Source organism: Achroia grisella, unplaced genomic scaffold (assembly GCF_030625045.1).
Source record: "Achroia grisella isolate CSIRO2021 unplaced genomic scaffold, CSIRO_AGI_Agris_v1 utg534, whole genome shotgun sequence".
Classification (NCBI taxonomy): domain Eukaryota; kingdom Metazoa; phylum Arthropoda; class Insecta; order Lepidoptera; family Pyralidae; genus Achroia; species Achroia grisella.
The window spans coordinates 1,781,685-1,805,506 of NW_026712920.1; the positions used below are offsets into that span (position 1 = coordinate 1,781,685).

Consider the following 23,822-nt stretch of genomic DNA (forward strand, 5'->3'; position numbering starts at 1 on the left):
TATTGCTATAAAAAAAAAAATTATGTTCCTGCCAGAATAAAATATAGGATCAAATAACTACGAGGTTTCTATTATTATCCTTTTATGTATATTATAATTTGTATATCAATAATAAATGTTATGACTATGATTATGTTATCAATATAATTTTGTTAAGCGAATAGTTAGACTTTGTAAAAAGCTGGTTGAATGGATTTCTCAATATCAACTACTTCAATCGCCGATCCAGATAAGACTTTGAAATTACAGAATACCACACGGGGTTAAAAAAACTACTACGGAGTAGTAAGCGTAGATCGTACAGTTGCAAAATATCTCCATTCCCTTCTACAGGATAGTATTTTTTTTTGTATTGATGATAATGGAACGATGCTCTACGCGCTTTCGTAACAATGAGTGTAAAATCAGGTAAGTTAGCCTATTGTGGCTAATACATTAGGAATTAACAGCGACAGGTCGATCCAACATGGAATAACAATTAGGTACTTTCTTTCATCAATGTGCCGATTAAACAATATGGAAATAGGAGGGAAGGGGGTTGTTAGTGATGACCCTATTGCTCTCAATGAACCATGTCAGTTCGTCCTCTACGCTGTTCCCCTGGAAACCATCTTGATAAATTTGCCACGATGGACTGACTGACCTGACCTCATGCGCATTTTATCATCCTCCACTGTTGCCCCGCCAGCGAAAGCAGATGCACCATTCCATTAGGAATTAAAAGGAAATAGGCTATACAAAATAAAAGATATTAAATTTCAAATGCCTTATTTCAATTTTAAAAATATACATAGTTCCTGTAATATTAAGTTGATACAGCCAACTACATTATCACTAAACATACACATGTAATGACCACAAAGAATGATCGACAGTTTAAAAGTCAAAGATTTATGTCTTTGGCAGAATATTTTTCGTATGCTAAATAAGTGATGGCATAAAAATATACATACATATAGGTAGGTATACAATTAAACCTCGATAATTCAAACTGATTACACAATTAATATTTTTTTTAAAGTATACATTACAATATTGTAATTACTCAAGCTCGAGCACTATCGTCAAATCACCTCTGTCAAAAGCGTTAGGTTGGCGGGAAGAGATCTCTTTCATAGATAAGTCCACCCTTGCTCGCATTTTTGTATAACCATCTTTATTTTTTACAAGTACAATAAAGTATATATTATTTCGAATAGAGTCGAACAATTAAATGGTGAAACAGACTTGACTACCTCTATATTAACAAAACGGTGTAAACATAAGCATAGTCATACCACAGACAAAATATATAGCTCCTGGCCAGGGGGAGTGGACTTTTAGACCGGCACACATCAAAAGTTAATGTAAATGTATAATATTGTAAGGGATATTTATTTAAAAATAAACATGGTTTATTGAGAAATTTTGACAATTAAGAATTCTTTGAAAATTAAAACAATATATAATTTAATAACAATTAAGATAAAATTATATAAAAATACTTTTAAAATACGTAGATTGTAAATTTTCATGCTAGATAAAACTGGCAAAACTGTGTAATATTGTATTATAACAGACCACGTTTTCACCAAATAAATGTAAACAAATAAAGTACCCAGATTGTAGTACAGTCACGGACAAAAAAAATTCAAAGGGTAATATGTACCCTAAATATTTTCATACTTTGTCAAAGTAACATTATTAATAATTTTAATTATTCAATCATTTTACACAATATCTATAAGTAAATTGTTATTAGAACTATCTGACACATTATTAGATTTAGGATCCGTTGGATGGTATGGTTGTTACGCCTTGCTCGCTTTGTAATTGCGCCCATAGGCACGAGTCATGTACGGTAGATTCTAATATGTGAGCAGTTTAAGCAACAAACATGTTACATTTCATTAGCACTCAAGTTACAGCTCAAAATTGTTATTAAAAACATTCAATTTTAAATTATCGAGGTTTCACTATTAGGGCCTGCACAGACGACAGATCGTTCCGATTTTCGCTCAGTGTTCTTCGTCATAAAAATATACTGAAGACTCGTTCATAGGTCTTTGAATTTATAGCATAGTTTATCTTACTTAAACGTTACAGAATTACGGAATCTCTAAAAATATTTTTTCTATTATTTTTGCTTAGTTTTAGTGTAAATAAAATTTTATTTTTTACAGACTAATATATGTATATTACTTAATGAAAATGTTAAGTGCTAATGAGAGAAGATGATCTATACGTATAGAGGGTTTAACAGATGGCCCATACGTTTGAAAAATAACAAATTAATTAAAAAATATTAAAAAATAGATCACTTATTCTAATTAGTTTTCAAATGGAATAGCGTTAATTCGAAAACAATACGACAGATATAGATACCTTTTTGTAACTAGTCACCGTTATGTAATGCTATTCTTTTACGAACAAGAAAGTGCCTTTCGGATTTTTTTATTGGAATTGGAAATTAAAACAAGCTGACGGCCCACCTGATGGTAAGTTGTAATCATCAACTGTGGACAAGGACAGCACTATGGACATCATGTTATCATGGGACCATTCCAGAGTATTAAGATATCACATCATATTTCACGTTCGGATCGGATCGCCGGTCGTCTGCGCAGGCCTTAATCATCATTTAAGTAATCTAGTATAATAATATTATTTTTATTTATTTTACACGATATTGTCATAACTATTAAAGAGGCTACACACGACATTAATAGTATATTACGATATAAGTGCGTTATGATGGTTATAACACACGAGAAATTTCAGCTCGAACCGAAGGCAAGGGCGTAATAGACCCGAGTGTGTTAAACATGCACGTATATCGTATGAGGTTTTTCAACACACTTGCTTTTAAATATACTCAACCATAAAACTTTCCCGCCCGTTTTACTTTTTTAAATCATCGCGCTATCTACAGCTGCCGCGCGGCGGTCTGTTCGAAATTTGAAAAAAAAATTAGCAAATAATGTGGTTACGGAATATAACCACATAATAACTTCACCATTTGCGTTTATAGCGGACGCGTGTATTACGAGCTGCTTTGTATGAAATTAAATCCACTTTACGGGCAAATGTGTTGAAAAATCAGCCACAATATCGGAGCAAAGGTTGTTAGATCGTCTCATGTGTAGCAAAATCTCTTCTCATCAGCCAATTTAACCCCACCACCATTGCTCCAATACTGTTATTAGAGTCGTGAGTTTTAGACCGTACTGTACTAATAAAACGAGACATTTTTCCTTGCAGCTCCAATATTAATTGCTATTCGTGAGTAATCAATAAAACTTGCTGTAAGTACATATATACTAGTCTGTGTATAACATTAATATAAATACGAGAATTATTATCAAAATTATACATATAATACTGTGATGTGATGTTTGAAGAGATAGTTATCAGAAGCTTAGCTTTTACTAATAGTTACAGGGGGGGGGGGGGTTCATAGTTGTATGGACTATTAACCTGTTAACGGAACGGGACGTAAACACTTGCGTATTCCCTCCGATCGATCCCCCGTCCAAATCAAACGGGGATCGATATTACGACGTTCGAACCCCTAGCGGTGTCCTCAGATTAAAGGGGGAGTGGGCCTTCAGCCGCTCCATAAGTCCTTCCTTTGGTTTGGAGTGCCATCTGCACTCGCCCCCTGTCGTCAGGTGAATCTGTACAGGCCAGCTGCGACCAACAGCATTAGAGTAGTCCAAAAAAAAAACACTTGCGTGTACGTGTTATATATATATATATATATATATATATATATATATATATATATATATATATATGACATATATTCATATCCTACACGTACACAGGATCGATCGGAGGGGGCTATGTTGATGTGACTGTGTATATGTATATGTACGTGTGTACATGCATACATGCTGCCAATTTAATTACTCCATGTAATGCATGTTAATGTTAATAATAATTTCTAAATAAATGTGTATTATTATTAAATATCATTTAGATCGGTTTTGCCGTTTAATCGTAAAAATGTAACAGATTAACACACTTTCGTATTTATAATACCAATATGGACTTTAAAATTATATATATTAAGGTTGTTATTCCTTCGTCAGTTATATAATTAAGAAAAGAGTACATTATATATACTGTTAGTGCATTTAGTCCTTGTAACCTAATCTATGCTGATATTGTAATAAATAAATACTTATTTATACTAGTCTGTAATGATGTGATCTCACAAAAATAATTATGCTTGTTGCTTCTAATAGGACAATAAAATGCACTTAAAAATTCGTTAATCGAAATACAGGATGTGTATAACAGAATAACATAAATAAAGTAGATGTCTGTATTTATTTTATTCTTAATTCATGCGGTCGGTTTTGAAGTCTTATTTTGTACACTCCTTAAGTTATCATTTCAACTGTCTTTACATGTTCAGTAGTTACAGTTTTGATGTTTTTGGTTACAAGTGTAAGAATGTGACTTCAGAATCGACCTCATGTTGTAATTGTGATGTATTCGTCCTTACAAACTATGTAAATCGGTACAATATACAGCTACCTAATTGAAGTAGTGAATAAAACACGTAGCTGTTATCACAGTATTACTATATACAAGTATATAATTAAATAAACTGTATATTTACTCGAGTTTTTCTAACGGTACGCAGACAATAAATAAATAATTTGCTTATAAAAAAATCACCTGTATATGAGACAGAAATAGAATATTATATAAATTGCACTTCTAAATAAAGACGATGATCCACTAAGATAATATTTTTAGAGCATACTTCTTAACATTACTTGAAGAGTACTGTAATATTTTTTATACTAAATGCTTGTGAGTGTGATGGCGTTTTTTTTACAGACAATAAACTTATTCAAGTGCCATTAAAACCTAACATAATACATGAGTAATTTTTTTATTAATTTACACGTTTTATTTTGATGATATAAACTTAACAAATATTTAGTAACAATAAAAATTACAATTTATGGATTTTACAAAATAAACATTTATTTATTTGTCTATGACACGTGAGAGATGTTTAGTTACTTTCGGTTCAATGTAACTTTGTGTACAGTAACCAAAACCAAAAAACATATAAATGTAACTCATTTAAATTGAAGTACTTAAAAATAAACAACAAAATAAGTATAATAATTTCATTCTCTTGACTTTGAATCATAAAAAAATATATTTTATTAAAAAATATTTGAGATAGAGTATCCATCAATAATTGTTATATATAAAATTATATACAAGATATATCGCAAGGTTAATAATACTATGCATGAACTAAAATCCTTTGGAAAATGGACTTAACAATTCAAAAATATAAAGTTGATTTTCCAAAAACATTTATTTTATTTAACGTAAATTTTTAAGCGTGCGATATACAGGATACATAAGTAGGTAAATGTATAAATATAAAAGAGGTTCAAAATCAAGAGAAAGATATATGTATACAGTATAATACAAAAAGCTAAGGCCCCACAGAAACAATTTTAGGCGGGCCGTGCGTGTGGTGGAATGATATTATTCAATTTGAACCTTATTATTTTTAAAACTTAAGTTAATTTTTCACTAACATTTTTGGGAGTTGCGCTCTGACGAATTTGTGATACTCAAGCTGAAGACATCTAGGTGAACTTCGAAATTGTAGCGAAGACCATACATATAGACATAGTTAATTTAACAAAATCAAAAATCGCGATCAGAAAATATGTTGAGTGTACGTGAAGATACTGTTAGTATAGTTTGCCGAGATAAATATCGAGCTAGTTACAATAGTAGCAACAAACGAAGGCGTGTGAAAGTAGATGAATATGTCTAAACATAACACATTTTATTTACATCTAACCTTGAATATAGCGGTTGAAATACTGCAGAAATATCGGGAACTAAATGAAAAATAGAGGACAGGAAGTAAGTTGCACCATGACGAAATCCATTATGATTGTAGACTCGACCGATCGCAGTATCTTTACAGCTTCTCACTCTCTTCTCTCTCACAGATGGCACTCCAAATCCGCGGAAGGACTTGTAGCGACTGAAGGCCAATTCCTACCAGACGGACACGCATTTAATCTTAGACCACTGCTAGGAGTTTGAACCTCGGCTCAGGCCGTCGTAATGTCGATCCCCGTTTGACCTGGACAGGGAATTGATCGGTGGGGCTGATTGCAGTGTCTGTTATATTGTGGGTCGGTGTTTATCAGTCGACCCGTCCTAAAGCCACGCCATGGGACTTTAGCATAAAAGGAATGAACATAAAACATTATGTTTAACATTATATAGCTTATTCACAGTTTGACATATGTATGAAATAAGTACAATAACAAATTTAGTTAATTTAAAAAATATACAATTTGTTGGGATAATATTATAATATGAATTTCAAAGTGGACCCTGAACCTAAAATTTATTACACAGCAAATGAAATGCATAAATAAATTAATGAAAAAGTTGATCCTTTTTGAGTAACTTAAATATGCTTCATATCGTATTTGTTATTGTAATAAGTGTTGAAATACCGACTTTAAATGAATCAAGTGAAAACTCCATTTTGATATTTGATAATTAAAATAATATATGTGATTTCACAGTATACGTCTGATATTAAGAACATAAATGGCTATTATCAAATTTAAGTGTTTTTTTAATCTACGTATAGTTTAATTCAGTAGATGAAATTTCTTTTTTTAATCTATGAAAATTGAATATGTCATTAATTAGTTTGTTTGTTCAGATCAAAACAACAAACTATTGTATTTGGTATTTAAACAATCTGGAGTCAGTTATAGAAAAACATGGAGATTACAGTAGTATTTGTATAACCTTGACCTCCATGACACTACGTAAGTACTTAATGAGTTCTTAAACTTTAACACCCAGAAAATATCAATTTATTCCTTATAGTAACACTAATTATTGTAAAATTTTAAGAATGTATGTTTATCAATGTCAGTGCAAGTGAAAATTAGTGCACATTTATTTAAACACATAGATTTATATAAATATGCTACACATACAATGATCTGTGGCTACATCTTTACAGTAACAGCTGTTCGGATTTTTGCATTTGTTTCAAATAATGTATACTCAAGAATGAGTGCTGCTTGTGGAGCCTGGACGTTATAAGCTGATTGAATTACCTTTATTTAATGAAAATTAATATAATTATTTATTTAACCTAATGTATGACATTTGAAATGAACGACAGCACAGTTTCTTGTCAGTTATTGTCTCGAACTTTCAGAACGGACGGAAGATTTGACTTATCATAAGTGTATGCAATTGGACCAACGTGAATAAACATATTTTTTTTATTTGTCAATATTTATTAAAACTCAACTTTCAAGAAACTATTCTTTGATTTCTATTTAAAAAAAAAAAAAACTATAATTCCAATGTATATGAGTAATTGCACGACATGTATATAAGTAATTGTTTGCATATATTAATTTTAAGTTTTATAGGCGTATGCGAGCGCGACGTCTAAAACAATTTTCCTGTGAAAATCTACGTAACAATCTGTAATGGTTCTTAATAACTCCTTTATTAAGGACCATTGCAGGTTGTTACAGAAATTTCTGTTCAATCAATTCAATTGTAATTGAATCCTCATAGAGGAGGTGCCAACTCTTTAGAACGCGTATTTTTTTTTTTCGGCGTACTCTAATGCTGTTGGCCGCAGCTGGATTTTACAACTTCACCGGACGATAAGGGGTGAGTGCAGATAGCACTCCAAACCCGCGGAAGGATTTATGGAGCGGTTGAAGACCAACTCCCGCCTGACGGATACGTAGGTCAATTACATTGAACATTGAAAAGTTATTAAAAAAAAGATTTCAGATTTTGCATTGTAAACTTGAATACCCTAATAGGGGTGAATACTATACAAAAAAAACCTCGAACATTAAACTAAAAGTGAGAACTAAAGATTAATGATTTGTCATAGGAACAGGTAGACCCGATGAAATATTAGTTGTTCCGATTTGTCGATTTGTTACGGAGCTCTAAAAAGTTTGAAATAAACATCCACTTTTAGAATTATCACCTCTATGTACGTAAATAGAGAATGTGCATTAAGTTGACTTTTGACTTTGCTTTGTCATAAATTAACATATTAGAATGCATAAATTAAATTATCATCTAGCAATAGTATGTTAGCATTTTAGAAATCGTTTTACCATTAGTAATCATTTTCGATGTTTTCACTATTCAGTTATCAGTACATTGACGTTGCAATTATTTTGTAACTTGCTGTGCTCGCAGTTTCACTTGTATAAAATTTATAGCCTATGTTATTCTGATGTTTATGTTATATCACTGTACAGTTTAATAAAAATCCGTTTAGTAGTTTTTCTGAAATCTGAAAGTGTGACAAACATCCATCCATCTAACCATCAATACTCAGATAACGATCGCATTTATAATTATCTTGACTAAATATATAACGAGAATCTTGCAATGCAAACCTTCCATAAAATAATAATTAAATGACCGTGAAACTCGTAACAAAAATTTGCGTTGTTTTGAAGAAACGGCAGTAATGGACAAGCATTTTTATGTGAATAGAGAAATATGTTAATAGATTAATGTCGATATGTAGATGTTAATTTGCAATTATAGAACATTGGTATGATATTTACCTAATTCCCCATCTGTTGTGCAAAAATCTTACACAGTTGTGAGACTATTAGTGTAGCCCCAGATTTGTGCTTGCTTCAAGTTCTTATAATATCACATAAATTTGAATAAATTCGACTGTACATATACCTCAATGGGCCAACCATAAGTAACGTCACACTTATTTCGTGACTGTTTGATCCCTTCCAACATCCTTGTCACGATTGGTCACATTTATGAAACTCCCATTTCCCAATTTTATGTCACTTATTTCGAAATTAGAACTACATATTTTTACTAACAGTTCAAATTTTGTGTTTTAATACTTATCGATATTGAAATGTGACGCACGTAATTTAGGACCCCTTCAACCCCATTATTACACTATGTCACACTTTGTCAACCCGTTCCCTCTTAAAGTGTGATGTTATTTATGGCCCCTAACTACTAATTAATATTTAAGAGAACACATCTATGGGGCGCGGCGACATTGTGAGTGCAGCGTGAGTGGGACTTGCCAGAGGATCACTTAATAGAGATTCATTCCTCTTTGCCTCGCTTGTAGCTTGCTTTACAGCGTCTTTGTATGGACCCCTCTTTTTTTTATTAAAGCGTATCTGAAACCAATTAACACTGTTATAATTGAAAATTAAAAATAGAACTTAAAAATTACAGATTCCACTTTTTTTTTCTTGTTGTAAAAGACTACCTCAATATTACTAGGTCAGTCTTGAATTTTGGGTGGCTTTTTTAAAGAAAACATTAAGATTCTTATATTCCGTCAAGTGAATTTATTAAAATTAATAAAATTGATATTGAGATACTGTACTCCAAACAATCATACTCATGAATACAAATGATTGCAATATGCGAGGAATCATATCCACAACCATCAGAAGTAAGGTGGTGTGTTAAACCGCTAAACCACAGAGACTGTCAAGATTGTGTTATGGATACTAGAAAATTCTTAGAAATACTTAAAACATACATAAAATGGAATAATCTATAGTTTGAAATAGAAGGATGAATGTAAAGTTAACATACCTTATAGTCTTCTAAAAATGGACTCAAACTATCACATGGCATCAGTGAAGATGTAGTTGATGCATACCATGCCACATGGGCCTTGGATGTTGTAGTAACACTAAGAACTCGGCCCGGCCACCATGGGAAACCAACTACCTTCCCCCAAACTATATCCCCAGGGGACACCCGCAACATCCTCCCACCGACACCTTCCATACTATTCTTTGGGAAATCTGGCACCACTTCACTTTCCCAATCCTCAGATCCACTCTCCAATACCTCCTGCTCACTTTGCTTCTCATAAGAGTCTCTACTCAACCTCCTCAGACTAATAGACAGTTTCTGATTGAGGCAATTGTCTTTTATATCACTAAAATAATCAATAGAATCCATGTCTGCACATTTACTTGTATTTTCGTCTCTTTTCTTTTGTGACTTGCACTTCTTTTTATGTTTCACTTTATGCTTATGTTTCTTTTCTAACGGATCAACTGTTGGATGATTTGAAACATTGTTACGTGGTGACAGTGCCCCAATATGCTTTGGTGACTGTTCCGTCCACACCTCTACATCACTGCTGCCTACGGTGTTATTTTTTTTTGCTTGTTTCTTTGCCTTCTTTAGTGCTTTCTTTGCGGCCTTCAAATCAGGTTTGGGTGGTTTAGATATATCACAAGAAACACCAGAATCCTCATTGTAATCACCTGACAAGGGTGGGATCTTCACAACTGTGCCCTCACCTTCACCGAAACATATTTTAAGAGTCCGTGCACTTGAAAACATTGAACTAAATGAAATATCATTGTCACTTTCATCTCTCTGATCAGCTCTATCACATAAATCCCCTTCGGATACACTAACAAAGGCAAGTTCACGTGTTGCCCGAACATTCTCACTAGTTTTTTCACTTTTTGCCTTACTTATTGATTTATCACTAGCCTTATTGGAATTTTTTGGGGTACTTTTAATTGCGCTCGTTATTTCACTCGGCTGTAGCCTGGACAGTTTGGGTATAAGCATGCTGCCCATCAGGTATTTCTTCTCTACTTTAGATGACTCAGAATCGTGGGCGGCGTCGTCATCCGAATCTAGTTTCCGCTTTTTAGACACGTCCACATTTTCACTATTTTCATTACAGATCCCTTTGCAGTTGGAACATAAAACCTTGCGGGGTCGCAGACGCACCGTCATCTTTTGTTTCTGTTGCGTTTTACCCTTGGGACCAGGTTTTTTTGGCTTCTGAATATTGTCACTAGCGTATTGAGGTTCTTGATATGTGAACCTTTGACTGGCGGAATGTAGCTTATCATCTTGATTACCGGTGGATACGCCTTCTTTAGTAAATGCTGGATGCAGACTATAAACTCCAAACGGTAAATTACTGGAAAAATATTAAAATAGGCCTCAAAATTAGGAAGCTCTCTTTAGTAATCGATATTGTGACACCACTAAAGATTTAATATACCTACCCTTTATTAGAGTCTAATAGTACACCTTGAAACTTTTTGTCTTCACTGCAATATGAAACAACAATCAGATCAGCTAATGCTTCTTCCACATTTACTAAAATCTGGGAATTCTTCCGAATCGTCATATCGGCTGTTGCAACGACAGCCGCCATATTTTTAACCATAAACCCATAGACACGATATTTGCTCTTTTAATATCAATTCCGCAGCAAAGTAATATTTTGTAAACAGCCATATTAGTCAAAGATAGACAATTGTATTTTTTTCAAAAGGTAATTTAACAAGTTTACATATCATATTTAGACCTCATAAACTTGAGAGCGTTAAGAGCATGGCTCTTAAATTATAGATGAATGAATCTTAGAAATAAAGAGTAGTTAGGTAAATTAATGAAATAATAATCAAAGCGAGATTGTTTATCCTTTTCCATACACTTTAAATGACTTTTGCTCATTTACATGTAAGATATTTTATATTTATTTATACATCATTTACGTATCTTCATTAGAACGCGTGACTGTTTATTACCAAAATGTACGTACGTAATTCTATTGCAACAAAATATAAATCTAAATCTTTAAAGTATACATCGCTGAATAACGCTTGGCTAATCAAAAACAAGACAAAAAATTCTTAGGATTTGATTAGACAGTTTATAAAATGACAACTAACTTGACAATAGACAATTTGAATTGAAATTTTGACATGTGATAAGATAAAAAACTCACTTGGTGATTTTGATTTTAATCCCAGTTGTTTTTTGCGTTTGTCTTGTAGGTATCAATTCATTTTATCGAGTGTTTATACGCATACAATTCTCGGAATTGTATAGAAGATATTTTAGTGAACACTTAAGTTATTGTAAGTTTTAATATCACTTTTAGCTAAGGTTACAGCTGTTACAATTATTTATCTTACATAATCTGATCATCAATTTATGTTTACAATAGAATTAAATATTATTATATTATTGAATTATTTAATTTGTTATTATGATTAATGTTTATTTTATAATTATGTGTTAATTAAAAAATGGTACATCAGTAGTTTATACTTACTATAAATATATTTTAGTACAGTTATAATAAACATTTTTTTTCTACTAGAGCAATCAATCAAGTTATTGCTCTCTGATGATATTTTGTCACCGAATCCGATGAATGTATGCACAGCAATCAATCATAGTATAAACTTAATGATTATCAAAATTAAAAATTCCATGATAATAGTTTATTAATAAAACAATTTTATTATAATGGTATAGTTATATAAATAATTCCCTTATATTTCTACTATCTACTATATTATCTATGTAAATATTCCTATTAAAAACTCTCACATATCTTTGTTAATACCTTAAAAATATACACTATATGTATATAATAAAATGACCTAACATACATAAACATACCAATGAATTTATTTGTTGGGCAATTCAAATGATATGAATATTCTTCTCCAATAGAAAATGTGTAAAGATTTGTTGATTACTTACTAAACTTTGTGCATTCCACTGGACTATTACTATATGGTCCATAAAGAAATAAAAAATTAAATAAAGAAAGATTAATCTGGGTTTTTTTTATTCTGTAATGTCTCTAGGAGAACTTGTTTTATATTTTCTGTACATATTGTTTTGTCATTGGTTCTATTCAATGTTATAATTTTAACAATTGATTCTAATAGGGTATTTAAAATTTGGTCAGAATTAAGTAGGGATATAAACCGAAGGTGAAGTTTTGTACTGCCTAATTGAGGAAATGATTTCTCTCTAACTACTTTATTTTTAGTCTTAATATCTTCATAAAATTAATTCTAGCAGTCAATATCTTCATAAAATAAATACTTTTTTTATTCTTTTTAAAATTGGAATAGTTATAATTGAGGAATCCTATCAACTTAACCCTTCTTGTATTGGTTATAGATTATATGTTTATTTTTTTAGATAATGTCAGATCAAAGAATAGACATTACAAAGCCTCTATGGGATCAAAGCACATTCTATGGGAGATTCAAGCATTTTGCATTCATCTCCAATCCATTGTTGTCATTGGTGTCTGAAAAAGAGTTACATGAAGCAAAAGAGTTGTACTTCCAGTACAAGTAAGTTAATTATAGAATACTTATTACAGATCACTTGTAGATACTCTTGAACAGGTGCTGCTTGTTACTTTGATATATATATTTAATTTGTTACTCAAGTAACTATGAATTTATTTATGTCAACTTTGCTATTTGTAGTGTGTTTCACACAAATTTCTTAAAAATGTAATTTTGAAGAGAATAGCAACAGACAAGTTTCTTGCTCATTCTTCTTGTGATGACTCTGTATTCTGAATGAGTGGTAGAATAAAAAATATGACTATTTTAAAGTGTTTATATTGAGTTTATTTGGATAAAGATTATTTCTATTCTATTCTACCAATAGTATGTTTTAAATATAGATAAACAACCTATGTAAGGTTGCACTAAAAAGTTGGGATGAATAAAATACTGGATATGAAAAATTTCATGCATTTGTGGATTAATGATACAAATATGTCACTATTCCAGTTTAAAGCATAATTTTGTGTTTCTCAAAAAATATCTGGAAGGGGATGAAAGTTTAGCAAACAAAGTTGTGTTGGACAGCTAATTAAAAATGAACAACATTGGTTTGTATTACAAAAGTAAGTTTATTTCAGAGCAGGAAAAGAACCAAGAGACACACCTATAACAAAGGTTGTAAAGGCGAAACAACTGTATGAATCTGCATTCCACCCTGACAGTGGAGAGCTGCAGAATGTCTTTGGAAGGATGTCATTCCAGATGCCCGGTGGGTGCCTTGTTACGGGGGCAATGTTGCAGTGGTACAGGTAGTTTTTAATCTTTTCATTTAATTTTTAATGTATTAGGCAATATCTATTAGAAATATGACATTATAAAAACGGCTATACAGCAGTCCATTGTACAAGTTCTTGTGCAATCAAAAACTGTACCAGGTGACAAATTGCAAGGATCTATGTTGCTAGGACCACAAGCGAAAAAGTTACCATCATAAAAGCCACTTCCACTATGCCAAGGGTGTATGGTGTACTGTATATAAATTTTTATAATAATCATTTCACATCATTACCTCTTTTCATGACAACTGGCCGCTTACAGACAAAACAGACGCATTCCATAGTTCACCTATGAAATATTCTCACGTTATCCGTCACTCACCTTATACAGCTCAATTCCATATACACATTTTCTTGTTAATCTTATATTCTAATATTAATATATAATTAATATAATTAATTATATATTAATATTAGAATATAATTAATATATAATTATTTACATAACAATTATTACCAGTCATTCACTTATGACTGAAGAAGAATTAGAAATATAATCCATCACATTTAAAATTGGTACTGTTCCTTAATGACACATTGGAATATGATTAAAAAGATCATTGAAGATAAATAAATATATTTACTGCTGGATTATCCATTGAGTATCTCCATCTCATTCTGATATTATAAATGAGAAATGTGTTTGTCTCTTTCTTTCCATTTCACAACTACTCTGGGAAAAACAACTACTCTAAGTAGTATGAATTGACGGCCTCAGTGGTCTAGCGGTTTAGCACACCGCCTTCCGATGATCGCAGGTTCGGTGCCTCGCACGGCACAAGCATTTGTATTCTTGAGTATGATTGTTTATATAGGTCTGGTTGATTTCTATGTATAATATGTATTTACGAAAACAAATATTAAAAACCAAGGAACAATATTAGTTATGCACTATTGTATAATACATATCAGATAACAAGTTTATTATCTATGAAATAAATAAACACTTATAAAGTGACGCCATTGACAATTCTAATTAAACAGAAATAGTACAGGGTTGTTAACATATTATATATTAATTACATGTACATATGATTATACAATAGTAATTATTTATGTACTACTAGCTGTTCACGCGTCTTCGTCCGCGTGGGCATTTAACATTTATTTTTTTTTAAATAAAAGTAGCCTAAGTTACTCCTTATTACATTAGCTACCTGCTAATAAAAGTCCCGTCAAAATCGGTCCATCCATTTCAGAGATTAGCCGTAACAAAAAGACAGACAAAAATTGTAAAAAATGATATTTTGTACATATTTATATTCATATGCATGTAGTAAAAAACGGTTATTTCAATATTACAAACATACACTCCAATTTTATTTATATGTATAGATTATAAACACCAGTATGTCATGTATTCTGTAATTTTTGTACTAAAAAGTGTTTTACCTACCCTTTACTAGAGTAGAGTCTAATAGTACCTACACCTTGAAACTTTCTGTCTTCACTGCAGTACGAAATAATTATCAAATTACCCAAAGCTTCTTCTTTTATTAAAATCTGGGAATTATTCTAAATCGTCATTTCGGCTGTTGTATCGACAGCCGCCACATTTTTACCATAAATCCATAGACACGTTATTTTCTCTTCTAGTATCAATTCGGTAGCAAAATAATATTTCGTAAACAGCCATATTACAAAAATCCTGGTTTATATTATATTATATTGCATGTGTGTACTAATACATACACCAGGATGTATGTGACAGGGTACACCTGTAATTTCTGTAATAACATATAGGCTATCAATTTTATACGGGTGAAACCGCGGGCACAGCTAGTCGATTATATTTTCTAAGTGACACATAATATGTTTTTGGCGCGAAATTGAGTGATTCATTCATAATAAATTATTTTATGTTTGTTGCCAAAACTATGCTAAACACTTGTATGCACTTGTTCTTACATAATTGTTTGTTTATAAATAGGACGTTTGCCTTGAATATGAGCGGTTGTAATTACGAGTTTTCTGGCTGACCTTAGGTTTTCAAATTTAAATATGTTGCTAAGCTGAACATACGTAATATTGAACGGCACGTAACTTTATTAGAGGAATTATTGTGACTATATTTGCATAATAATAATAAACCAGTTTTTACCCAGTGGTCAAAATTCAACCATAATAAAAATTATAAAAAGATATTTATACCAGCAATAAAAATTGAACAAAAGAGTACGATCTTTTTATTGATTTAATGTATTTCTTATGCATAAAAAAATATATATTTTCATTCAATACTCCTTAGCTGTATAAACCATAAGTGTGCGAAATTTTATACTCCTGCTTGCGCGCAATTTTCGTAAAAAGGGGTACAGAGTTTTTGCTTTACATATTAGTAATGATTCGAGCCTGGTACATAGTAAAAAACGTTTACTTAAAAGACGGAATCACTTCAGTTAATGCAATTTCGTTCAATTTAAGATATTGTTTACTTGAATGCAAACATATATTCAAAGATACTTCAAAGAACTTCATGATTTGACAGATATTCAAGCATTGACTGAAGTAAATTTCGTATATATTTATTATATATATTATTTATAATATATTCTGTTTATTGTATGTATGTGTATATACCTATGTATCTTATATATACAATTCTCGTGTCATAATTTTAGTTACCATACTCCGAAACGGCGTGACCAATATTTATAAAATTTAATATGCATATTCAGTAGGGCTGAGGTCTGAGGCTACCATGTATTTTTCATAACCCTAAGTGATAATGGTTGTCCATCCCTAATATTTATTTTTTGAACAAATAAATATATTAAAAAACACATACACCAACTAACTATTTTTTATTAGCGATATTAAGTTATATGGCAAGACAACATTTGCCGGAACAACTAGTATATGTGTATATTATGACATGTTGTTTAACATTTATTTCTATTTGCACAACCAACAATATTTCTCTCCACCACCCATGGTTGTCTGGTAGATAATGCTACAAGGTTTTAGGTCCGCAATATCTACTTTTACCTTTATATTATATACATTAAAGTTTATAAACAAATAAGTATTCTTTTAAGCACTCTTTTTATCGTGTATACAAATGTATTTACTGTAAGTTATATACTTATAAATATATGTACAATATAAATCTATTTATGTACTTATCTTATGTGATATTAAGTCACAAAATACGTCAATTATTACTTAAAAAATAACCTTTGTCCAGTCATAAAGCCATAATATTTAACTTGGTTCCATATAATTAAATATTATCGATGGCTGACTAAAGTTCACAAAACCAGATAAGTTGTCGATATATTATTTATTTAGATACCAAGGTTGTGTATCTATAACTATTATTTAATAATTTAATCTATTTACATATGTACGGGTTCGCAACAAATACTTCATAATTACTTTACTTTTGATGGTGATGGCGGATTCAATTCCTAGCACGGTATAAATATAATACAAGTTTAATAACTTCCTATTACTAAAAACTTTATAAACGGCTAAAATGTCCTACATGAATAAATGATTTTTGATTTGCTACCTCTGGTCATACCAAAAATCGCAACACGCCAGTTTCTTGTTCGTTCTTCTTGTGATGAGTCTGCGTTTCGAATCAGTGGTAGAATAAAAAAAAATGACTATGTTTATTTGAATAAAGTTTTTTTTTTTTCTATTTCACAGAACAGCTACGGCAGTGGTATTCTGGCAATGGGTGAACCAGTCGTTCAACGCTCTCGTGAACTACACGAACCGCAACGCGAATTCGCCTCTTACAACGACGCAGATGGGCGTTGCTTATGTTTCAGCGACTTCAGCCGCTATGGCTACAGCGTTAACGTTCAAATTTGTGGTGCAGAAGCGTGCTACAAATCCCATTTTGGCTGTAAGTATTTTTTTTTATTAATTTAATATGTTTTACGGATCTGGATACAAGTCCTTTTGAGCCTATATTTGTATACATTTTTTGGGGTTATACCACTTGAGGAGTTGTGAATAAAAATACTAATACTGTGGTAGTAATTTAAATAACTACTTAAGAAATCTTTTAACTATATAATGCAGTCGCTAACACATTTTAAGGGCATGTAAATGTACACAAAACGACGTATTCAGTACACCGGAAGTTAGGTGGTAAAAACCGCTGGTCTAGCGGTTTCTACCACCTAACTTCCGGTGATCGCGGGTTCGATTCCTCGCACAATACAAATATTTGTATTATGAGTGATTATTTATATTGCTTTGAGTGTATATTACGTATGTATTTATTACCTATATTACAAGATCTGTTTAATTTGGTCTAGATGGCGCTATGTTAATTGTCACGGGTTATCATTATTACATCATATAAATAAAAAAGTGTAGTATTAACAATATAATTTATATACATGATGTTTAAAAATGGACTGTAAATATACACGTTTATCTCTGTCTATTTATCAACGGTATTAAATTAACTCATGCTGTAGCTATAGTTTGTTTACTCTCTTATAATCAATAACCTAAGGTTGTTTGTGAGATATTGCCGTAGTGATAAGACCGCCTTTTGTACCTCTACATTCAGATCTGTTTTTATCAATATAATGATTATTAGTGATTAGGTTTGTTTATATTTTTATGTTAGGTGCAATAAAAAGGTTAATACTAGTATTCACTATAAATACAACCAGCAAAACATTATTATTATAAAAAAAGTAATATGGAATTTATTAAATCGATATTTATTACTATATCGATGCGATAACAAATTAAAATCGATGTGTTTGTGATTTTCTATGATATTCTTTCTTATGGATGATAATGGAATGGTGCACCCGTCTGCGCTAACGGTTTACGCTGGCGGGGAACCAGAGGAGGATGATAAAATGAGAATACGGTCAGGTCAGTTAGTCCATCATGGTAAATTCACCATGAATTTATCACAATGGTTTCCAGAGGGAACCATGATCAACCTAGATAGTATTGGGGTAATAAGTCCATTAATAGCAAACCCCTTCATTCTTCTATGAATTATTTGAAAGATGTAGATGCAAGCTGTACGGTCCACAATTGCAATTATGATATGGTGCAATAACGATATACGCTGTTGACAGCAGTAGAGGATGATAGCATGAGAATGAAGTCATGTCACTTAGTGACATCGTAGTGAATTCGCTATTTTAATTAACGATGGTTAACCGCGTGTAGGTCGACCTTATATGATATATTACTAGTCAGTAGTTCCCCTAACATATTCCATCAAGTCAGGTCAGTCGCATCGTAGCGAATAAGCTAGGAATTAACCATAGTTAACCGCGTGGAGGTCAACCTGACATGCCGGGGGGAAATGGGATTGTTAGTAATGTGGACTAATGAACCCATTACTAGCAATGTACCATATCAGGTTGACCTCCACGCGGTTCCCCCTGGAAACCATCGTGTTAAATTCCTGGTGAATTTGTCACGATGGGCTAACTGACCTGACCTCATGCTCATATTATCACCCTCCACTGGTGCCCCGCCAGCGTAAACCGTTAGCGCAGGCGGATGCACCATTCCATTATCATATACAAAAAAAAAACCTGACATGCCAATAGTTTCCCTAATATACTCCATTTGCAGTTCATTTTTAAACACCATATACATATATTATATTTCAGAGATTTGTGCCGTTCGTAGCGGTCGCTGCTGCCAACTGGGTGAACATTCCGTTGATGAGACAGAATGAAATTCTATTAGGTACTTCTTATTACAATTTTATAAGTCTCGTCATATTCTTTAGTTCTGTTATTTATTCGTTGTCACCCTACACTTCTATATTAATATTCGCATCGGACAGATAGTGTCTTCTGTTTGTAATTTTAAGGCCCATTTCTACTACTTAATATTATTCATAATAGTTATAAGATCAACGTTTAAGGGTAGTATTACAACTCATTCGCTCAATCATTTACTTATTACAATTCATATTTTTTTAATATCCGGGGCTTTATCACAATAAAATAAATCGTTCACTCGTTAATCTCCACAGTTTTTTGAAAACTAGTAGTTTAATTTCTAACATGACACACTTGTAAAGATTTACATCACATATAGATATATTTTAATTATTTTTCTTGATGTTTTCTAAATTTTTATTTATATGCCCATTAATTCATATCCTGCTTGTAGATGAATTTTTAAATTAGAATATCTATTTATTCTTTATTTTTACATGAACGCTAACAACTATACTTGTACCGCCATCTATTGGTATTATTTTGAATTAAAATTTCTTACTACGTGGTGTTGGAACCGCCTTCCAAATTTTTATGCATAAAATACTGTGTATACAGTATTTTATGCATAAAAATACTGTGTATACAGTGTATACAGTACTACTGTGATACTGTGTATACAGTATTTTATTGTATTGTTTTTTTTATTGTTGTAATATTTATTGAAGTTATAAATACAACAAGAATGATTTTCTGAAACATCCGCGAAGACAAATACTATGGGCTCTCGTATGCGACGTCCCTGGGTATACGTATATATGTATATTAATACACGTGAAACAAAAACTTAATGAAATACGCTCGGACGGAGAAGTATGAAATTTCGCACGCTTATACTTTATATGTATGGAGAAGAACTGTAGAATGCTAATATTGTTTTTTAATTTTGCATAAACAATTCATTGAAAAAAGTAAAAAAAAACATTACAGACTACCATATATTTGACACACACACGCATATATATTCTTTTGTTTATTGTTTCTTATTGCTAATTCAAAAAGATCTTTTTGTACTTATTATCATGGTCGAATTTTGACCACTGAGCGACCACTAATACCTACTAATTATCATAATTAATATATATTTGTTTTTTCGATCTATTGTAATAGCGTAGCTTGTATACTGATAAATGCTACATAAACCGATATTGATGTACGTTTAAATTATATAATAACATATTTCAGGTCTGGATGTGACGGACGAGGATGGTAAAATAATAGGAAAATCGCAGCTAGCTCCTGCCAAGGGAATCTCGCAGGTCGTAACCTCCAGGTAATGTTAAACATGTTGTACAGGACTCATTACATTCGGGCCGCTGGCTGGCACGACAATTTGTATTTTTAAATATTTATATTTTATATGAATATTGTCATTGACACTATACTATATTATACATAGTTTGTTACAACATATATGTATTAACTGAATAAGTTTGAGGTTGATGGGAATAGAAATACTTTATTCAACAGTAAAATTTCCGTCTACTTCCTACCATATTTGATTCAAGAATACATGTTTTCTTTTTATAACTATGTGGCAACAGAATAATTATATACAGCCTAAACATTCATATTGCATGTTTAATTACCACCATCGTTGGCTGCACCGACCCCAGCCCACTACACACAGTCCCACATGTTTTTTCTTACATAGTCAGAATGTCTAACAAGCCGACGGTCCACCGGTAAGCGTGCTCTACATGAACAGCACTACGGACATCACGTTATCATGTGACATCGCTTCTGGACATTACTGTTAAGTTATAGTGATAAGTAGCCGAAAAATCTATATCGGTGGTATATTATTTATCTGTGGAATATTGATATCTTTGGTATATATCTATGAAATGTTGTTATCCATGATATCATACCCAATAAAAGCACGGTTTCGTCTTGCATCTTCTTGGAGAAAAATCCGACCGAGCAACAAGTCTACACAGTGTTTCAGTTATTGTAATCCCCAAAATACCAATAAAAGGCTCTTTGCCCATGGTATTTCCTTAATTACCATTATCTGTTTTCTGCAAATAAATAAATTTAGTTTCATTTCTTAACAAGCTATTCGTCTCTGGAACTTTCGTCCTTACCATTTCCCATTCGAACACAATCACATGTTATATTTCAAAATTCACTAAAATCTCATTATCTCTCCATATAATTGAATTATATCTAAATTTCCTTTTGTTCTCATCCCATATGCATAGTCTGTTTTTTTTTTAATCCCGTAGATAAATTTGACATATTCAAATTGCAGGATTGTGATGTGTGCGCCCGGCATGCTGCTGCTACCCGTGATCATGGAGAGAATCGAACACCGACCCTGGATGCAGCGCATCAAGTGGGCGCACGTGGGCATACAGACCGCTATTGTTGGCATGTTGTGAGTATACAACTACATAAATTACGGATGCCACAGCCAGAGGTTGAAAAAAAATGCAATTTATAACTATATATTTAACTAGCTGTACACGCGACTTCATCCGCATGGAATTTATCTTTATTTTTCTAAAATAAAAGTTACCTAAGGTATTCCTTAGTACATCAACTACCTACCAATAAAAGTCCCGTCAAAATCGGTCCAGCTATTTCAGACATTTGTCGGAACAGACAGACAGACAAAAATTGTAAAAAATGTTATTTTGGTGTAGATACCATATTTATATTCATATGATGGAGTAAAAAACGATATTATTTCCATATTACAAACAGACACTCCAATTTTATTTAAATGTATAGATTATAATATAAAATTGTTACATCACAAATTTCTACGTATCATTATCATTATATTTTTATACTAAAACAAAGTCGCTGTCGCTGTCTGTCCCTGTGTATGCTTAAATCTTTAAAACTACGTAATGTATTTAGAAACGGTTTTTTAATAGATACAGTTATTCTAGAGGAAGGTTTATATATATATAAGACACCCAGGTGAAGCCGGGGCGAGTAGCTAGTATTATTATATAATTAAATATACTTTTAATTCTTTCCCCAGCCTCACGTTCATGGTGCCCACTGCGTGTGCGCTGTTCCCACAGAGATGGTAAGACTAATTTTTAAAGTATATAGTTTAATTGTTTACTTTTGACTTTGTATGCTCTGTTTGAGACAAATATAGCCTTAGAACAGTGTTTCTCAACCTTTTTAGTGCCCTGCCCCATCCTAGCTTTTCCAAAATTCTTATGCAGGAAATTATTGGTTGCTCCACAGATGGGCCCAAATTCCCATCTGTGAGAAGTCCCGTAATTGATCTCACATATGGGGTGTTAATGTTATTTTGATAGCTAACAGTTGAAAGGTTAAACAGTAAATAAAGTAAATTAGTAGTAAATTTTCAAAATCTATAATAAAAACATAAAATTTCCATTCCATATAATTTTAATAAGAGTCCGTTTTCGAATAGCCCCACGTTACAATCAAATTGCCCCTCTGTGGAGCATGGGCCCCACGTTGGGAAACACTGCCTTAGACAGATATATGATTATCGTCATACCATTTTTATCTTATTCAATTTAATTAAACGCCGTTTAGTCGTTGACTCGTGAAATCCACATCGGTAAAAATATACTAATCTTTATGTAACTGACTGTGCATAAAATGTGTTTTTATTTTTTAGTAAACTGTCCATAGACACAATCAAGCGCTTCGAAAAGGACAAGTATGATGAAATTGTCAAGAATACTGGCGGGAAACCACCGAAATACGTTTACTTCAACAAGGGCTTGTAATTAAATACATGTTGTTAATGAAATACAAGTAGACGTGTAAGTAGGTAAAAAATGATGATTCTTTTTGCAATTGTTGGGTGTTTATTACGGTTTACTCGTATCATGGTACTAAAATATTTAGTCACAGCGACTATTTCTTATTCTTTGATTTGTGAGTAATTAAAAAAAAGATATCTATTAAAAAAAAATAATCAAATCCGTAATAAAATAATAAAACTACACGTTTAGCGTTAGATTGTTTTGAAATCGTTCAAGCAGAATTTTTAATATGTCAATTGCTTTTTATACATGAGGTACTAATAAATAGACACAAACGGAAAATTCTAGCATTTTAAATTATTATTAATGCTTCAGCAAAGCCTGTCATATATGCATAGATTATTAAAAATA

At 31.9% G+C, this 23,822-nt stretch overlaps 2 protein-coding genes across 2 annotated transcripts; one reads left to right on the plus strand and one right to left on the minus strand.

Moving 5' to 3' along the window:
• Positions 1-3,797: 3,797 nt before the first annotated feature.
• Positions 3,798-11,248, minus strand: LOC131847451 (PWWP domain-containing protein 2A-like). Its single transcript, XM_059197039.1, has 3 exons — positions 11,097-11,248; positions 9,646-11,008; positions 3,798-9,218 (listed from the first exon to the last, which is right to left on the minus strand). The coding sequence occupies exons 1-3, from the start codon at positions 11,246-11,248 to the stop codon at positions 9,060-9,062; spliced, it is 1,674 nt and encodes a 557-aa protein (XP_059053022.1). The 3' UTR covers positions 3,798-9,059.
• A 558-nt stretch (positions 11,249-11,806) lies between these two features.
• LOC131847443 (sideroflexin-2) lies at positions 11,807-23,596 on the plus strand. The gene is made up of 9 exons (XM_059197032.1): positions 11,807-11,957; positions 13,042-13,199; positions 13,781-13,951; positions 17,633-17,834; positions 19,588-19,666; positions 20,890-20,977; positions 21,959-22,084; positions 22,700-22,747; positions 23,321-23,596. Exons 2-9 carry the CDS (start codon positions 13,045-13,047, stop codon positions 23,430-23,432), a joined length of 981 nt encoding a protein of 326 aa, XP_059053015.1. The 5' UTR covers positions 11,807-11,957; positions 13,042-13,044; the 3' UTR covers positions 23,433-23,596.
• The last annotated feature ends 226 nt before the right edge of the window (positions 23,597-23,822 follow it).

Bases quoted from the DNA above. Each gene is read 5' to 3' on its own strand.
- LOC131847451 (XM_059197039.1), bottom strand. From the start codon at position 11,248: ATGGCGGCTGTCGTTGCAACAGCCGATATGACGATTCGGAAGAATTCC. The intron at 11,009-11,096 runs GTAGGTATATTA...ATATTTTTCCAG, and splicing joins CTATTAGACTCTAATAAAGG to TAATTTACCGTTTGGAGTTT. The intron at 9,219-9,645 runs GTATGTTAACTT...AATTGGTTTCAG, and splicing joins CATTTTTAGAAGACTATAAG to ATACGCTTTAATAAAAAAAA.
- LOC131847443 (XM_059197032.1), top strand. From the start codon at position 13,045: ATGTCAGATCAAAGAATAGACATTACAAAGCCTCTATGGGATCAAAGC. The intron at 13,200-13,780 runs GTAAGTTAATTA...AGTTTATTTCAG, and splicing joins GAGTTGTACTTCCAGTACAA to AGCAGGAAAAGAACCAAGAG. The intron at 22,748-23,320 runs GTAAGACTAATT...TTTATTTTTTAG, and splicing joins GCGCTGTTCCCACAGAGATG to TAAACTGTCCATAGACACAA.